Source organism: Stegodyphus dumicola, chromosome 6 (genome assembly GCF_044657685.1).
Source record: "Stegodyphus dumicola isolate Sdum_Otavi_A_Nest chromosome 6, ASM4465768v1".
Classification (NCBI taxonomy): Eukaryota; Metazoa; Arthropoda; class Arachnida; order Araneae; family Eresidae; genus Stegodyphus; species Stegodyphus dumicola.
Genome location: NC_140773.1, coordinates 157304134 through 157324806, shown reverse-complemented (window position 1 = coordinate 157324806; position 20673 = coordinate 157304134). Strand labels below are relative to the sequence as shown.

At 33.7% G+C, this 20673-nt stretch overlaps 1 protein-coding gene across 6 annotated transcripts in view; it reads left to right on the top strand.

Moving 5' to 3' along the window:
- CycC (cyclin C) overlaps positions 1 to 20673 on the top strand; it is a 134939-nt gene that overhangs the window by 35686 nt on the left and 78580 nt on the right. For all 6 annotated transcript variants that reach the window (XR_015041752.1, XM_085819096.1, XM_085819097.1 and 3 more), the window contains exon 4: positions 12925 to 12994. Coding sequence is in view for 5 of the 6 variants with exons in the window: in XM_085819096.1 (XP_085675222.1) it covers positions 12925 to 12994 (70 nt within the window). In the remaining variant the exon portion in view is untranslated. The remainder of the gene's footprint in view (positions 1 to 12924; positions 12995 to 20673) is intronic.

Genomic DNA, 20673 nt, shown 5'->3' with positions numbered 1-20673 from the left:
TGTTAGAACAATTTTATAAAAATTAAGCTTGAACTTTCGATTATGTCAAAAAGAATTTCCAATTCTGGAGCTGTCAAAGGATCTACAAAGCGAAAGCATGTTTCGATGTCCGTTAAACAAAAAGTGGAATTGCTGCAAAAAATGGATAAAGGCCTATACGTCTAATAAAGTAAACAAAGAAATATTAAGCTTTTTTTTTGTAAATTTTGATACCCTATAGATCATAATTGTTCTTTATTTCATAAAATGCGATTTAATATTTTTAATTGATTAATTTCTGTATGCCATCTTACCAGATTTAAATTGATGATCTATAATCTGGAAAAACCCCTAATCCAAGTGCCGACAACTCCAGATTACGGACTTTGTACTGTATAAATAATCAACAACAGAATCAGGCACGTAATCACATCATCTTTCGATTCTTATCTGCTGATCATTGGCTAAATATGGTTTCTCAAAACGCGTTTTTCTCAAAACTATGTTTTTAAAGTCGGTTGTCAAGATTTCTCAAGACTGCTCCACCGATCTCGATGAAATTTTAAACAGTTCTTCGAGATATAATTTACAAGGACTTGGATGAAGGATTTTTTTTTCAATTACAACTATTTTTTCTTTTTTTCCGAAAATGCCACGAAATTTTTATCGAATTTTGCATTTTTATGTAAAAACCGCTGTCAAACATTTAATTTAATTTTTTTTTACCCCTTCATCCAATTTCTAGTTTGAAGCCTTGACTAAAACACAGATTTTTTTTTTTTTTTTCACTTCAGATGATCCTGCTAGGAGTAATGCTGTCAACGCGAATGCACCTTTTTTCCAAGGGCTCGCCGGGAATGACGTCACAATGGCGGAGTTTTTAATATTTTTTTCAAACATTTCAGAAATTGTTTATTAAATATGTTCCTTTAAGATAATAAAAAAATGAATTAAATATTTCATTTATTATGTGAAAAAATCTTGAAAATACGCCGTTTTTACTCAGATGAAACCCATGTAACCCCTTAAGAATAACTCATTTGTTATTCACGTAAACCCAGACCCAGTGCCAGGGCTCATATGGCCACATTCAATCACAGAATTTAGGACCCACAGAGACTACATCAGGCGGTAAGACATCTAGCACCTGCCCTCAATAAGTCTTAAATATATGGTGGGAATTTATTTAATCAGAATGCTGATAAGCCTTAAGCATGTGCAAGAAATAGATATAAAATAAATAACTAATGCAATTCAGGCTTAATTGTCTCAGTGCACGATAGAAGCAAAATAAAATTTAACGGAACATGATAGCCATAAATTTTAAAGGTTTTCATGTATCGCAAAACAACGGTGAAATTTTCCATTTAACAAATTTTGTAAAGAAAGGTGGAGAAGAGGTAATAAATCAGGATAATGGAAAAGATGTTTTTATATCATGAATGGCGAAATCTGTAGTATGGTTCTAGATCCAGAAAATACCGCTACCGGTAGTGAAGAAAGTGACAGAGAAGTTGCTGAAAATCAGAAAATTTCTATTGACAAGTTATTCGGAATTCTCGAAACAGCAGTTACAGGACTTCAACAATATAACTGGACAAGAGATTACATTTATTGAAATTTATTGAAAGAATTTAAGAGAAAGTATTAGCACAAAAAACAAAGTAGCTTAAAACAAGTTATATTGAAAGAAATGTTTAGTAAGGTAAACAAATAAATATTAAGCTTTTTTTTTAATAAATTTTGAACTCCTTTAGATCATAAATACTTTATTATTTCATAAATCATGATTTCATATTTTTAATTTTATAATTTTACATGCCATCTTACTAGATTTAAACTGATGATGAGTCTGAATTTCGGACTTTGTACTGTACAATGAAGGAGTTTTGGATATCATTTCTAAATTTAATGTAAGACAGCCAGTGAAGTTCTTGCAAGTAACATATATTGATAGAGTTTCTGTCTTTAAGTAACTGAGCTGAAAACAATATTGCAGATAGTAAATTCTTACAAGTATTATTAATACAAATGTCATTTGTTTTGCTGATTTTATTGTATATTTTTTACATATTAGGCAGCTTCCCAAAACTTTCTTCACCAGTTGGCAACCTTTAGGAATCCAAAGCTTCTATTGTGGTTGTGCTAAGGTCACAGTGACTTCTGTATGTAGAATGTTATGTTCTGGCTTAGCAATTAATTTAGTAAATTTCAAGTCTTTAGTATGAAGACTATGTATTTTTTGTCAGTTGTATATTCAGTTTCTTCTTATATTCCTTTAATTTGAAGAAACTGGTTTTCATCCCAAAATGGTGCCAAGCTGAATGTGCTGGAGTTCAGTGAAGTAAACTTGCCAGATTGAAGTGTCCTAATTTTAAATGTAAAGAAATTCATCTGAACTTTGTGAGTACAAAATATTTCACGATCTTAAATTTCAGAAGCACTTAATTGGCCACTGTTAGCAAATTCATTTCTTGCTCTTGCAGTGGAGCATTGGATCCATGCTACATTTCTGAAAATTTTCAACATATTGAATTTCTTAATACCTAATACTAGTTGTTCATCTCTTTTCACTGTAATATTCTAAACAAGATATCTTAAAGTATGGTGCTGTAATTGTTTATCATTCATTTTGACAAAATTATGTTTAACTGGCCAATTTATGCATTGTTTATGCACTATTTAATTTGTAATCATTCTGGGCTAAACTACCAAATTGAGTTACTTTATGTCAGAGAATTTACTTTTAAACCACTGGATAATAAGTCTGTGAGATTTTTCTTTCTACTACAATATTTCCAATTACTGGGAGTCATCATGGCTTGAATTTCAGCTACTTAAGGGAGACAAGAAGTTACTAGTTCTTAGAAGATCCTTTGTTCTTAGAAGATCCTAGTTTAATACAGTTTGTGAATCTATCCTGAGTATCTCTGTTGATAGATATGATTAAATAATTTACCTAGATACTTTGCAGTTCTGACTGCTATAACTGCTTTCATATTTTCTAAGTGAGGTAATGTACAATTTTAAGAGGAGCTGCTCTTTAATAAAATGAAACTTATTTATATATATCTAAAATATACTACACTTCCATATGCATTATTATTTGCTTCACAGAATGTATGTCAAGAAATATTACTATTTAGTTTATCACCATTTTGAAAGGATTTTCTATCAAGCAGTAATCCTTGTAAATAAGTTTTTTTTCATTAGCCATTTCTTAAATTCAATCTTAGCATAATTTGGGAAGTGTTTGCCCATCAAGACTTTTTACCCATACTTGTGATTGCAAGATTTTAATTCTAATTCCTGATGGGGGTATAAATCCAATTGGACCATAGATCTGTAACTTACACAGCTGTTTTAATATACAAGGTGAGTCTAAAGTATTTTTAAAAAGTAAAAGGGGTGATAGTGCCTAATAAGATGAGCAATAATTACAGTGGAACATAAGGTTGCATTCCATTCTGAGAGGCAGAAAGGAGTAAAGTCAAAACATATCGAGTATGAACAAGTCATCAGCTCTGATGTCTTTTTGTATGGGCCCACATAATGTATCTCTTAACCAAGATGGCATGGTCACTAGCACACTGGCATCCAATTCAGAGGTTGCAGGTTGAAATCACGATGTAAGTATGGATGTTCGAAGTGGTTTGGAATCAACTTTAAGTGGTGGGTTCCAGTCTACATAGACCTTGTGTGCTGACATCATTGTAGTGCAGTAGACCAAACAAACCGTAGGCAAATTTTGATAACATCATCTGAAAATTTCATGAAGGCAGCGGCAGAACATGCGTACAAGAAATTGGCAGATGTGCACCTCACATACAGTGAAACAAAAGGGAATGGATGTGGAGCACGAAAGTTACATAAGTAGCAGTTTTCAATGCCTTATATTCCGAGTCATCTACCTCCGGCAGTGTTGATCATTGACTACAAGAAACTGGTTCACTTGACATCTCAAACAGCAATGCAGGATATTCGCAAAATGTATGAAAACCAGAAATGGAAGAACGATTCTTGATGAGAATTGCAGCAGCTTCTTCCGTGCATATAGAAATGGTGGCATACAAAATGGTGTTTCTCAGAAACTGGTCTGGTATATTTTATGCAAGGAATGCATTTGTGTACCTCACTAAAAAGTGTGCTGTTTATGCAAGATTATTATCCTGATGAAGCAGACTCTGTGCAATGGATGCTCAGGAAAAAAAAAGAACAATTCACAATTTCCAACATTAGTATTATTTAGTGATGAGGCAACATTCAACAGAGAAGGCATTTTCAATGTGCACAATCAAATACTTGGTCTGACAGCAATCCCCACTGCACTACCCCACCCCTTGTAAACACCAACAGAAATTTTTCATGAGCATCTAGGCAGGTATCCTTGATGATTATGCAGTGCAACATACTTATAGTCTTGGAACAAGTGCTTCTGCTAGTGGTAAAGAATTCAACTCACATGAAGGAAACTCAGGATCAAAATTCAAGGTCATTATCAACTTCAAGGGCAAGCAAAACTTGTGTAGTCTTGCACTTCTCATTGGTGCTAATAGATGGTGACATGAGTGGGCATCCCCCCAGCTGATTGCTACACTTCTGTATTTGTTCCCTGACATAAATCATCAACATATAAAAATGAATTCAATGTTTCAAAACTTTCAGGTTTTTTTTACTGGTATATTTTTAATATGGTAGTTTATTGTAGCTGCTAGGATAAATGGACTAGAAATAACCCAAATATTAAATTTGTCATGTTCATAAATTTGAATGATGCACAACAGTCATTTTGAAATCAAAGTAATTTCAAATATCTACATCTTCTTTTGGTGGTACTTGTTGTGATATTCGAAATTTAAGAATGACATCTGATATGTTAGGATTAAAATTAGGTCCAACCTCTAACAAATCATTTAAGAATTTGAAATTTTGTCCTTTACCTGATGCATCGGAAACATTTCTAACATGAGAAGTTTGTTTATGAGGCCTTTTCACTATAATATACAGGGTGCATCAAAAAATTTATACACCATTTGAACTGTCATAAAAAATTTAGTTTCCAACTGACAAGGTTAACTTTTTGGTAAAAGTAGGGCAACAGTCCAATACGAAAAATAAGTATACTGTGATTAAGTAAATATTCAAAATGGTGGTCTTAAGCATCGATACATTTCTGAGTACAAGTCACGACTGATTACATACTTTGCACCAAAGTGTTCAATGGGATTTCTGGGCACATTATTTGAATCTCATCCCAAAGTGTGTCAAGGCTACGTGATCTAAGATGATACACTTTTTCTGTGACTGCACCACATAAAATAATCGAACAGCGTAAGGTCTGGAGAGCACGCAGGAAACTCGATTGGTTCCCTGCATCCTTTCCACTGGCCAGGTATTCTTGCATATTCCTGTGATAGTGCAAAGGGGCGCCACCTTGTTGGTAATAAAACATGGCATTACTGTATATTACAGAATATCAGGAAAATGGAATTAGCAAGATTTGTTAGGTACTTTTGCTCCAATTACATAACCTTCGAAACGGAAAGGTCCAATTATTACCCTCGGAGGCAAACCACATGACACATTTTCACCAGGCAGATTCATAGCCTTTTTAACAGTAATGTGAAGATTATCTTCAATCCAGTACACATAATTATGTCTTTTGACAATTCCATTAATTTTAAATTGAGCTTCATCTGGCGAAACAATGTTACCCATAAATCCTGGTTTACATGTAACCATCTTCTGAACCCATTCACAAAATTGGACCTGAACACCATCAATATGTGTCGTAAACCATGTCATCTTGACACATTTTGGGATGAGATTCAAGCAATGTGCACAGAAATCCCATTGGACATTTTGGTGCAAAGTGCGGAATCAGTCCTGACTTGTACTCAGAAATATATTGATGCTGAGGATTACCATTTGAACATTTACTTTAAAACACCACCTGAAAGTACACTTATTTTTCAAATTGGAGTATAGCCTTACTATTCTGAGAAATTTAACTTTGAAATTTGTACGTTTGAAAATAAATTTTCTATGAGAGTTCAAAGTGTGTATACATTTTTCTGATGCACCATGTATAATAACCTGATTCAAGTTTTTTGTTTTGATAAACTTCAACATTTCCATCTTTAAGCTGTTCCTCAATAATTTTTGTATATGCCTGATGTGCTTCTATATCCTTACTTAATCTATCTCTTTAAATGTCAAAATGTTTCTTTGCAATTTGAATATTATGATTTAATTCAGCAGGATTAGGTTTACAGAGTAATTTAGTATGATATCTACTGGTTTAAGGGATAAAGTTTTCTCAGATTTATCAATTGTTTATCTTTCACAGGCAACCTTATGCTTTCTTCAGAAATACCAGTTCCCAAAACACTCTTAGATCATTCATTATTGCTTACTTCATAGTGGCAATATTATTTAAACAAACTTTCTTATTTTTAAATTCTAAACCTGTAATTATCCATCCAAAGAAAATTTTTATTGCGCTCAAATGTTTATTGATAATGAATTTTTCATCTAAGATAAAGTTCTAGAACATATTAGCCCCTATTAAAATTTCAGTTTTCAAATAATCTCCATAGCATGAATCAGTGAGCAGTAAATCATATATGGGCATATACTTTGAAACTTGATTATCTGGAGAGGAAATTATGGCACCAGATATGCATGGAATAATGAGGGTTTGGATTTTTGTTGAGCATTGCACACTTGATTTGATTTCAAATTCAAAGACTGGATATTTTTTCTGTAATGCTTGTTACATTCCAAAAAAGTAAACCAAAATATCTCATAACAAGCAGCTTTCAGTTTAATATTTGCCATGTGCTGAGTATATAAAAATGTTGCCTTTTTTTTTTTTTTTATAGTGCCTTGCTACTCTAGAATTAAATTCTAAATTTTCAACAATTGTGCATGTTTGTAAATAAACATTTTTTGAAATGTCATACCTGCATACCACTGAGAAATTGAACTTGACCTTTGCCACCATTGAGTACTTTGACACAAAGAGATGCTTTAGTTGTCAGGAATTGGGCAATCACAGGACGTCTGTAGGATGAGGACATACTGCAGATTCTGCTCAGGTTCTCATAATACAAGAAACTGCCAGGCTTTCTGTCCCTGCTGCATCAACTATTCTGACTTCAACTACAGGACAGGCAGCAACGTTCTCACAAATCACCTTACCTATTCAACCATCTGCCACAGCTATAGAGGACATGTTGAACGTACCAGAAGAAATACCCAGTATGACTAATGATGCATTCAATTCCAATGCCATAGAAGAATCTCACACAGTAAGGAAGGATGCTATTAATGAATTTCATAAAATTAACCATGGACCAATCCGATGTCTACAAATAAACTACAGTGAGCACAAGCAACTGCCACTCAAGCAATCCAATCTGCAGTAGAAAATCATATTGATATCATCTTGGCTCAGGAACCATACTGCAAAGAAGGCTCCACCACACGCTTCCATCTATCCTGGCCAAAATACCATTGAAGATATCCTACCCAAGGTACCTCACCCAGAGCAGGTATTATTTTCTGCCACACAAAGTGGACTTTGATAGTACTTTCCGCTAATAGGGACTACTGTATCATTCTCTTAGAATTTGCCAACAAGTACCTTATTCTCTCCTCAGTCTACTCACCACCTACAGAAGACGTTTTTTCAACAGCTCCTCCTACATAGCTACCCTACTGCAGCATAACCAGGCCTCAAAATTAAGTGGAGATTTCAATGCCCACGATGTATATTGGGAATACCTCTGTAATGACTCCAAAGGCATCGATTTAGAAGATTTTATCACCAGCAAAAACTTCTCTCTCTTGAATCAAGCCAACTTGCCTCCCACTTTCAACAGTTGCCATCGGATTTGTTGGGCCAGATTTAACCCTTTTCATCGCGGTGGTCACCAGTCATACACAACTGGACGGTACAAGATGCTATCAGTGCGTCTGACCACAAGTATATTACCTTTGCTATTGACACCCTATGTAAATTTCCATCATCAGACATTATAAATTGTGAAAAAGTAAAATAGCTCCACTAAAAAGTAAGCTTCGTTTACTCCTAGCCTCTAAACTTCATGATTGTACCAACAATCATGCTTTGGACACATACGCAGATCATCATCTGCTACAAGACATCCAAACTACATGCAAGAAAGCTCTCCTGACTAGGAACACAAAATGTATTACTTCGTTTAATTGGTGGATAAAAGTGTTACGGTCAATGTGACAATGCTGCTGCACACTTCACTGGAAAACCCGTCAGAGGCTCAGTTTTGTGAGTATAAGTGTGATAATCCTGAGGTACCCCTAGCTATTCAGGGGATTATCTTCTTGGTGAGATGGGTGTCATGATTATGGAGCCCCAGTGATCTATCCTCTCTCTCCTGTCTCCTCTTGGCTGGAACTGTTCCCCTTCTCTTCTCTCTTGTGGTTTTCCTCTTTGGAGGTTGGGGCTCGTCATGAGAAACTGCAACAGCCCTTGTCTTTAAGTTTCAAATGGCGAGAAAAACGGCCATGCGTTTTCCATGCATTCACACCTGTCCTGCTGGAAAGGAGGATCTTGGTAGTTGAGGGGCAAGGTACTGTCTCCACCACGCTGCTTTGGCCTTTGCTTCAGCTGAGCGGGAGGCACCTTGTTGTCATGATGGGTGTCAATCTGCTGGTCACTAGTCCTTGTGTCAGTGGCTTGAGAGTAAGTTCTCGGGAAAGCCAACTGTGGGGCTTCAGTTTGCATATAGACCTTGTTAACCCTGGCGCAGGATTCTGCATCCATCCCCTTGTTGGGGTCGCTGGGTTCGAATCAAATTTTCTTTCAATATGGCTACAATAAAACAACCTAGTTCCTCAGAAAATGTAATAAATTCAAATAAAAAGATAAAAACTAGTGAAAATAGCAATTTAAATGCAAATATACCTTCTCCTTGTTTTCTAGTACAGTGCAAAGTCTTTAATCCAGACGTCCATAATCCAGAATGATCTATAATCCGGACCTCAGCACATTATGCGTTTACGTATGCGCGTTTAATGCATGTGTCCGCTACGCATGCGTGTAAAGAGGAGATACTGTTTATAGAGAGAGACTGTTTATAGAAGAGAGATGTCTTAAAGGAATATACATAAATTTATTACATATTAAGTGTTTTTATCGTTAAATTAAAAACTTTTAATGAACTTTACTGATTTTGATCAACCAGGACCCTTCTCAAGATCACATGACTTCTCCTCTGACTGCCTCCACGCCAGCGTAGCACAAGACGAAGAACATCTTTCGCTCTTATTTTACATACTCATGAACTCGCATTTTGAACTTTCGCCTCATGCGACGATGTACTAGAAGTACATCTTTGATTTCTTTTAAAGCCAAGTAAATGTTTAAATGGTTATAATTTTCAGGATACTGGTTAGAACTCTTCGTAGTTAATGCCAGCTGTAATGATAAGATCCAAGATCCATAGAAGAGAGAATTAAAGAGAAAGTATGAGCACAAAAAACGAAGCAACATAAACAACTTGCATTGAAAGAAATGTTTAATAAAGTAAAAAAATAAATATTAAGCTTTTTTTTTTTGTAAATTTTGATACCCTTTAGATCATAATTGCTCCTTATTTCATAAATTACGGTTTCATATTTTTAATTTTATAATTTCTGCATGCCATCTTACCAGATTTAAATTGATATCCGGAAAAACCCCTAATCCGGAATCGCCGAAGTCCCAACGAGTCCAGATTAAAGACGTTTTACTGTAGTAAACAATGCACCAGGCGAACTACAAAAACTCTCACCTTTTTATTATTAATAATAATAAATATTAAATGTCTCTGGTCAGCTGACTTATTAATCGAAACCACTACTCCTACCCAGCCTGTAACTCTTATCGGATTGAAGTAACTGTTTCAGCAAACAAAACTCTAAACTTCTACCGGGGAGTAATCTCAGAGATCGGTCTTCTTTCAGTTTCAGAAGAGGAGGATGTAACTGAGCTCTCGGATCTGTGCTGCTAGGCACACCAAGTTGTGTAAAGAGGGTAATTTGATTGATACAAAACACGTAATCCTTACTCACAGTTAGTCAGATCTGCCGAAACGTGTTAAGGCTGGTTTTCTTCACTGCCCAGTTAACACCCTGTATTCCCAACCCCATGTGATGTTTCCAGTGCCAGGGTTTTGACCACTCAAAGATATCATACTATGGAAAACTATCATGTGTGTGCTGCTCTCTCGAAGGTCACAACAGTGATACTTGCACTGCTTTGCCACTGTGTGTTAACTGCAAAGGGGAACATACAGCTTTCTCATGATCTTGTCCCAAGTGAAAAATAGAGAAGAAAGTGCAGGCTGTCTGAGTTAAAAAAACATCTCATATGCTGAAGCTAGAATACTGGTTTCCGATACCCAGCTCCATCGAAATGTCACTTCTGCTAATGCAATGAAATCTGGCCAGTCAGTGGTTACTCCTCATTCCAGAAAAAAAAAAAAAAAAAGCCATCGACAATCATTCCAAAAATAATTACAATATCTAGTACTAGCTGGGAACAAACAAATCATAAAAAAAAAACAAGGAATTTAAAAAAAAAAATCTGAAATGTTTCAGATTTTAAATTACGTCTAGAGGGGCGTTTTTTTAACGTTTTGAGTGTTACCTTATTTATTAAATATCATGTTCTTTGCACTTAAACCATAAAATTCAGTTCAAGAGCAATATCACAAAATAATGTTAAATTAAGCATATCTTTAGAATTTCCGATATACACAGTCTCGCGAGCTGGAGATAAAAGTATTTTTTTTCTGTATAACGTTGCCATTTCTCGCTTTTAAAGCATTCAGTTTGTAAATCAAAAATTCGTTAAAGTTTTACAAAATATAAAATCTATAATAAAACAAATTCCAAATTTGGGGTTTCAGATGCCCATATTCGCAGTAGGATTTCGTCATTCAAAATTCGATGGCTCTATGTACCATTGTTTTATCACAATGCGAGAAATAGACAATCATTTAAGCAGATTTTTCATTATTTAATTTCTTCAAATATAATGCAGGACTCTAACATTTTGTGGCAACAGTTTGAAAAGTGAACCGACGTTTATGAGTCCGACGCAAAATCGCAAAACGAAAACAATAGTCCTTCAGGGACAAAGCCCCTTTGGACTAAAAAAAAAAAAAAAGAAAAAAAAAAAAGAATATGAAATAGGAAAACAGCTAAAATCTCATTCAAGGAGCACAGGCTCATTAAAACAGCACGTGTTCTGAGGATTTCATTTCTGATATGCAAATAAATAGAAGTGGAAATGGATATTCCAAAACACCTTCTGTCCCACAAAACAAAAAAGCAGCATACACATAGTAAAAGTTCATAATGGCTACTCTGTTGTTGTGGAACTGTTGAGGATTGAAAAAAAAGTCTTGTAAGTCTTGAAGATCTAATCAAAATTCATCATCCAGTCTGCTTTGCAACACAAGAGAACTTTGATTATAATTCTGTATAGAAACTGATCGTCTGACCATTTTGTCAGCCTAAGTAAATTATAACCTATTTCACTATAACTGTGTAAAATACAATGGTACTTACGTATTAATGCAACCAGGCCAAAATTCGTATAAATCGCCAAATTTGGCGACCCTATTTACGACAACCCTACGTATTATAAGTAGTTTTTCGTAAAGAAATTATTTTTCTTACTGGTTAGATTGAATGCCCTGAAATACTTTAACTATGGGTACTTGGGATCTGCCTGTGAGTGAAAAAGATGCTGTTCAATTGTTGCAGGGATATGGAATTATACCGAACGAACGTACTTGTAAAAATTCTCATAAAATGAAACTTTATTTTGGAAAGCAAATCTTCTGGAAATGTAACGTCGAAGAGTGCAATCAACATTCGAGTGTGAGAACCGGAAATTGGTTTGAAGGTAGCCGAATTTCATTTGTGACAGCGGCGCGCTTTATTTATTGTTGGTGTAAAGAGTTAACCTCAATTAAATTTTGTGCAGAAGAGATGGGAATTGCTGACAAAACTGTTATAGATTGGAATAATTACATGCGGGAGATATGTGCCCTTGAAATGGATGAAAAAGAAAGAAAGCCAATAGGCGGCGAAGGACTTATTCAAATTCGAAACCGGAAGGGTTTAATTGCTATTTTAAATTTTAAAACAAAATAATATAAAAACTGTATTAAAAATTATCTGTAATTAATAAATGTACATTTTCTTTCTATTCATACTTTTTTACTCAAACTTACAAATCGCGCCAACCTAGTTGCGATAATACGTAAGTACCAATACAATTTTAAGTATTAATGCTCCTAAAACAATCTCTCGAGAAAATGTTTAAAAAATATAAAAAGAAAGAGTTGTTCTCTATTTGAATAAAAGGTATTGGCTCTAATTTTGTTAAAAGAAAAGAAATGATGTTAACAAGTTTTTGTATTTGTTCTGTGTTTAGTATCATGCTTTGTTATTAATTTACTTAATTTTCTTTTATACATTTTAATTTAGAATTTCATAGCTTATAATTTTAAGTAATGATGGATCGCTTATTAGTTATTTATTTCTTAGCACCACTAAAATGATTAAGACTATGTAAATGGAAATAATCTCTTTAATTAAGTTAATGACCTATTAAATGTTTAATTCCATTAAATATAAATTCCTTTCAGTTTTACAAAGCAAAAACAAGAGTGGTCCTTAAAAGGATTGTTTTTATAAGTCATTCAGCCATAGGAATATCAGACAGCACAGAAAAAAAAAAAAAAAAAAACTACATTTCTTAATATATCTCCACCATGCTTTTGCAATGAATTTCAATAGCTTCATATAAAATATTTATTAGTTTTATAACTAATTAGATTCAATAACATATGTCTGAAGTATTTATTCTCCATTTTTGTTTCTAATGTTCTTTTTTATGGACAGGAATAGCTTGAAATGTATTGATCCACTCTTGATGGCCCCAACTTGCATATTCTTAGCATCTAAAGTAGAAGTAAGTTTATTGTAATTAACTGCACATTAAACAAATTTTTATGTAATATACTTATTTTGCATTGCAAATGTTCATACTGGTGTTGTGTAAATTGCTAAAGATATGGGCAAGCTATAAAGCATAGTAAATGAGATATATTTTTATTCCTTTAAAAAATACTCAGAAAAATTGCCTGTCTTTGTAAGTCGAAATAAAGCTGTATTTAGAATAAACAAACCGTATGAACAAAAATTCATTATAAAGATTTTAATGAATTATTTGAATCATAAGAATTGAATGAACTGAATTATCTACATTAGTGATAGCCAGTAAAAATGGATTGAAGTTCCTTAAATCATTAAGGCTACTATCAGAAATTTAAATTAATAAAATTTGTATTAACTAGTATTGGTAAATGTTCACAAGACAATGTGCTACATCTTCAAAATGGACAACCCGGAATTATATGAACTGAATTACCTACATTAGTGAAAGCCCGTAAAAATGGAATGAAGGTCCTTAAATCATAAAGGCTAATATCAGAAATTAAGATTAATAAAATTTATACTAACTAGTGTTGGTAAATATTAACAAGGCAGTGTGCTTTGTCTTGAAACTAGGCAACCCATAACATCATCAAAATGTATTTACTGGGCCTGCTGCTTCTTATAACTCACTGGTTAATCAATTTAGCTGCTTATTACATTTATATTTTCAGGAACCAAAACAAATGTGTACTAATTAATAGAAAAACTGCCATTAATTAAACTCATCTCCATTGCTTTATAAAACTTAGATGGACAGAAGATTGATTCTTCCATGCCAAAATATTCAACTTGTATTTACGAAAACATTTCTTAGTTCATCCATTTAATGTATTGCAGCTTTACCATTTATTATAAAATGGGTTGACCAGAATTTTTAAATTTGGCAAATTTTGGTACAGTAAAAGCTCGACTATCCGGAAAACTTGGGAATTGCTAAATTCTGGGTGCATGAAAATTCCGAATAATTGAGCGTATGAGAAATGGAATTCACGTTAGAAAATCCAAATCAATGAGAAAAATTTCAGTTCTAAAATTATAAAAACAGTCATCTTATTTGTTGTTAACTTGAATATTAAAAGCCTGCATTAAAATTGTACAGGTTTCTGAAAAAATAAATGCATTTCATTTTCTGGCCAACATATTTCGATTATTATGAGATGGCAACATACAGTCAAAAGTCTTTAATCCGGACTCGTCGGGATTCCGGATTATAGATCATCAATTTAAATCTGGTAAGATGGCATGCAGCAATTATAAAATTAAAAATATGAAACTGTAATTTATGAAACAAAGAGCAATTATGATCTAAAAGGTATCAAAATTTACAAAAAAAAAGCTTAATATTTATTTGTTTACTTTATTAAACATTTCTTTCAACGCGTGCATGTGTAAAGGATACATTACGCATAATCAAAATTAGAAAATTGCAACCAGAAAACTATTTGATGGGTATTCGTGATGTTTATAATGATGAGGAATTTGATTTAAATCATATCGAAGATGGAGTACATCGAGATGAAATACTACATTTAATAAAGAATTATAAGCCGAATAAAATAAAAACATCTGCCCTGAAGATAAGGATAGTGCTGACAGATCAACTTCCAGTTCATTACACTTTGCGACCCCCCCCCCCCCCCCGCAGAGCAGCGTGAAATTGATAAACAGATTTCGGAATGGTTAGAGAAACAGAGGATATGCCTTTATCCATTTTTTGCAGCAATTCCACTTTTTGATGGACATTGAAACATGCTTCATAGATCCTTTGGCAGCTCCAGAATCGGAAATTCTTTTTGACATAATCGAAAGTTCAAGCTTACTTTTATAAAATTGCTCTAACAGCCTGCAAAAAATAATAAGTTGGATCCAATTTGAAGATTAAGAAACAACACAATCTGAAACATTAACCGAAATAGATAACTTGATAATTTTAGCCTACCTTATACCGTCCGTTATACATTAAACGTGCATGCGTAAATGCATATGCGCATGCAGAAAGGTATTATGCACATGCGTTAATGCTATCTATGCATGCGCAGAAAGTTTGTAGCTTTGAGGGCCGGATTATGGACATCCGAATTAAAGACTTTTGACTGTATCATGCACAGAAAGTTTGTAGCTTTGAGGTCCGGATTATGGGTGTCCGAATTAACGACTTTTGACTGTATATATACAGTCAAAATTATTTTTACCTTTACTCAACTTGGGTTTATTCTTACACTTAGGAGATGTTTTATTACTACTAGATACAGCTGAGGAAACAGAAGAAGCAGGCGAGGGTGATCTGGAAAAATTACCTTTCATTCTACAGTATTTTTGAATATGACCTGGATGGCCACATTTATAACACTTGAGCCCTTTAATCTGCTTAAATTTGTGTTCACAGTGAGTACTTTGGACTTCTATAGTCTTATTGGAATTTTCCCTATCTATCTCTCTTAAGTTAAGACGCGTTTCCTCTGCTAGTATTTCAAGTTGAACATTTTTAAATATGAACTTTTCATCTGGCCACCTCAAAACATTCTGAACTACTTGATCAAATTTATCTGGAAGGAACCTAAGAAACTGGAAACATATATATACGTTTCTTACAGCCTGATTAATATCAGCTAATTGTTCAGTTATGCATTTTAATCTAGAAGAAAAGAAACTAATACTTTCATTTGGCTTAATTTTACAATTTAAGAACTCTGAAAACAGGGACATATGTCTTGATTGATAATCTGGCTGAAAGTATTTGGCAAGCGTATTCCATGCCACTACCGGGTCATCAATTTCACTTATCAAGCTTCTATATTCAGGGCTTACATTCATATAAATTAAAGATAATGCCAATCGACTTATATTTTGATAGTCAGCAATAATTTCTTTTGTAATACCCTTAACATCATTTAAATCAGGACGTTTTTCAGTACCTTTAACCAAAAGCCATGCATTTTTCTCATTTAAGACAAACTTCATATCTTTAGACCATGTAAAATAATTACATGCATCAAGTTTAGCAATGTTGTGCATGTAACTAACAGTAGCCATATTTGAATTTTAACAAAAACTGCCCCCCCAATCTCTTAAGTCCTAAATTAACTTTAAACTTCAAAAGTCTGCACTAAAAATAACTCAGGGGCTGTGGCCCATAATCAAAATGATCCTAAAGCAAAGTTTTAAAAAAAAATTAAACATTTAGCAATAGTAGCAATAAAAGCTCCCTGAGATAATATGTTGTGCAGACATTGAAGACAATAAAAGGTTTCGAACTTAACCAATTTATTAACAATATAATAAAGAATAAAAACACAGAAAATAAATTTAAACAATATCAGAGTCTTAGGAAAAATATAATATAACCATCATTCATCAAATATTTTTACCTGGTCTCCAAAAACACTGGCGGCTAAATCGCAGAATAGGTTGCATCAGTCGGTGCTGTGTTTACTTCTCTTATGCTTGGACACGCCTTTTTATGACGTAATATTGGTTACGCCTCTTCTTCAAAACAAGTTATAAGTATGCTATAGCTTCGTATTTAAAGAAAACTTAAATTATATTTTAACTGAGTTGAAATGGTAGGTTTAAAATGTTCTGTGCGAGATTTTTTAAATTATAAATCTACTTTTGTGTGTTTTGTGGTATTGTTAGCATTTAACGCATCGAATTATCTCTCACAAATGTATTATTAAGATACCAAACGATTGAAAATGATCATTAGCAAACGATTGAGAATATTGAATGCATGAATTAAAAATTATAACCGTAACTTCTGAAAATACAGAAAAGAATTCTTTTGCTTAAAGAATGTTTTGATTATTCATGAGTGTGTCTAATTTGGTGCTTACTGCAGAATGGATGAGTATCTGAATCTGGATTTCTTTTATCAGTTGGAGCGAAGAGATAAAAAATGCGTTATTGAGTGGTGTATGGAGAAAGGTTTGATTGCAATATCGTATAAGTGCCTGATTTGTGGAACAAATATGAAACTAGTAGAGCGAAAAAACCGTATAGATGGTTTTGAGTGGATGTGCAGAGTTACTGGAGACGAATGTTGGCATCAAATTTCAAGGTCAGTTCGAAAGAAATCCTGGTTTGCGAAGAGTAAATTGAGCATGTGTGATGTTTTGTGAGTTACCTATATGTGGTTGAGTAAGTGCGGGAATGATTTTATATGAACGGAATTACATATTGCGAAAAATATGGTGACAGATTGGAAAAGTTTTTGTAGAGAAGTATGCATGGAGTTATGTTTGAAGGAGAATGTTGTTGGGTGGGGAAGGTGTCATTGTCGAAATCGATGAAAGCAAGTTTGGCAAGCAAAAGTATCATAGAGGGAAAAGAGTCGAAGGAAAATGGGTTTTTGGTTTGGTTGACAGAGGAACAGATAAATGCGTCTTTAGAGTTGTTGAAAACAGAGGTGCCGAAACATTGCTAGAAATCATTAAAGAGAATGTTCTACCAGGATCGATTATTATATTCGATTGTTGGAAAGCGTACGACTGTTTCGAGTTCGAAGGGTATGCACACCTGAAAGTCAATCATAGCTTGAGTTTTAAAGATCCAGAAACAGGTGCGCATACCAATAGTATTGAAGGAACTTGGGCGGCAATCAAAAGAAGTTTCTGTGGCTCTAGTAAGGCAAAAGGACAGTTTGATTCCTATCTTACGGAATATATTTGGAGAAGGAAACACAAGAAATCTGACGCCAGCCAACTGATGCGTATATTTCTCAGTGAGATCACAGCCATATATTCTACAAAAGGAGAGGACTGAAGGTAAGTTTCATTTATTATTATTGACTTAAGTAAAATATTGGGTGCTTTTCTAATATGGCAGTTTGGATGTTTGATAGTTGCATTATTCTGGCAGCTTTATTTTTGTTTTGTATAATTTTTCTGGACACATTTTTTGCAACTCGAATCAATGGAGTTGGTTCCGCACGAGTTTCTGCAATTCTCTGATTTCTTTAAGTGAAAGTTAATTTCTGAGTATATGAGCAATGGAGAATTTATTTAATGTCTGATTTTTTTTTAAGTAAAATAGATCGATGTTCACATGGGCAAAGCCAATGTGGTGCGCAATGCCGAGTTTGTGCAATTCTGGGATTTTTTTTAAGTGAAAATAGATCGATGTGCACATGGGCAAAGCCAATGTGGTGCGCAATGCCGAGTTTGTGCAATTCTGGGATGTTTTTTTAAGTGAAAATAGATCGATGTGCACATGGGCAAATCCAATGTGGTGCGCAATGCCGAGTTTGTGCAATTCTGGGATGTTTTTTTAAGTGAAAATAGATCGATGTGCACATGGGCAAAGCCAATGTGGTGCGCAGTGCCGAGTTTGAGCAATTCTCTGATTTTTCTTTAAGTGAAAATAGATAAATGAGCACATGGACACCGAGTTTGTGGAATTCTTTGATGTTTTTCGAGCGAATACTGATCGTTGTGTAAAAGGGAAAACGAGGTTGTGTGTGATGTCGAGGAGTAATGTAACTTTATTTATGTGCAATGTTTAACATATCATTTGTGTATTTTAAATTTGTATTGTTGTTTTAATTGTGAATTATATTTAAGACATAATTTTTTATGTAAATTGTATTTTTAATTTTTTGTTTTTTGATATGTTTATAACGCTTTCCGACTTACGATATATATGGATAGTTCGACGATCGACTCAACAGTGGCAAAACTGTAAACTTTAACCCTTGAAGTAACGTTTACCTCATATTTTAATACATAGTGTTTGGTATCGTAATTGCATTTGATAACATGAGTTCATTGATAATATGTGTGTGTGTGCATATGTGAAGCATTGCTTAGTGTTCCAAGTTTGTAGTATTTATTTTATTATATTATTTTCTTTGAGAGATCTTCTGAGAAATTGCAATAAAAAATATTCTTTTTTTATTAATGTAAAGTTTAAAATTTTTAGAAATAATGAAAATTGTCTAATTATTGGTATGTAAGGAATTATGTCGTTACGTAGCAAGAAGGTAATTTGTAAAAATGATAAAATTGAAATGTTCCACAATATGAATTTAAATTAAAAAAAATAGTTTATTTGTATAAATAAAAAAAAATTAATAAAAAAAAATAATAATTTAATAAAAATCTTTGAAAATATTGAAGCTATGCAACTATTAGAGACTGCGACGTTGTTTATCGTTTTAATAATTGGTAGAATTCGCTCACTGTATCATGGTAATTTTAAATATAAACAATTTATTATACTTATTATCAGTAACGCCTAAGCTTAAATGTTATAAATGTAAATTAAAAGTAAAGAATTTGATATTAATTTACAATAATAAACAATTTATTATTGTTATTTTTAAGAGAAAATAGAAAGTGCACATAGTGTAAATGCGAGACTACATTGTGACGTCATAAGCTGAGTCCCACCCATTTAATGACGTCACGAAGCTCTTCCTACTGAACTTTGTTGATGCAGCCTATTCTGCGCTTTTACCAACACTGGCATTCAATACAAACAAAAAGGTCCTAAGCAGTAATTATGCAGCCTAAAAATGAAGTTGGCTACACATTCAAAAAGTCCATGATCAATGGTCGAGAAAACACCTGAAATTTAAATCAAGTTCTTGAAAGCACTCAAAACCGGCCTAACTCCGTTTGCATTAGAGTCAAAAGTCGTTAATTCGGACACCCATAATCCGGAATGATCTATAATCCGGACCTCAAAGCTAAAAACTTTCTGCGCATGCACCGCGTTGGCACATGCACACAGGCGTTTTACGCGTGCGCGTAAGACCTTGACTACTGCGCATATGCGTGTGCACAAGTGCAGAATACGTTTAATGTATAACGGACGGCGTAAGCTAAAATGATCTAATTATCTATTTCAGTTAATGTTAATGATTGCGTTGTTCCTTAATCTTCGAATTGGATCCCGCTTATTATTTTTTGCAGACTGTAAGAGCAATTTTATAAAAGTAAACTTGAACTTTCGATTATGTCAAATAGAATTTCCGATGGTGGAACTTCCAAAGGATCTACAAAATGAAAGTATGTTTCGATGTCCAACAAACAAAAAGTGGAATTACTGCAAAAAATGGATAAAGACATGAAGAATGTGACAGAGAGGTTAGTGAAAACGAAAAAATTTCGATTGATAAGTTAGTCGGTATTCTCGGCACAGCAATTAACGAGACTTGAACAGCGGAACTTTGTAACTGAACAAGAAATTATGTCTTTTTATAGAATTAAAGAGAAAGTATTATCACATAAAATGAAGCAACTTAAACAACTTACACTGAGAGAAATGTTTAGTAAAGTAAACAAATAAATATTAAGCTTTTTTTTTTCTGTAAATTTTGATACCCTTTAGATCATAATTGTTCTTTATTTCATAAATTACGGTTTCATATTTTTAATTTTAGAATTTCTGCATGCCATCTTACGAGATTTAAACTGATGATCTATAATCCGGAAAAATCGATAATCCGGAATCGCTGAAGTCCCGACGAGTCCGGATTAACGACTTTTGACTGTAGTTGAACATGAGGAATCGCCGGTCACGTATTTTAAATGCTGCCTTCATTGAAGAACATGGATGCAGCCCACGGCAGTCTCTCACATGGTAGCCTCTGGAACCAAGGAACTTTATTCAGGAACAGTCATCTTGTGAACAGGAACCAAGGAACTTTATTCA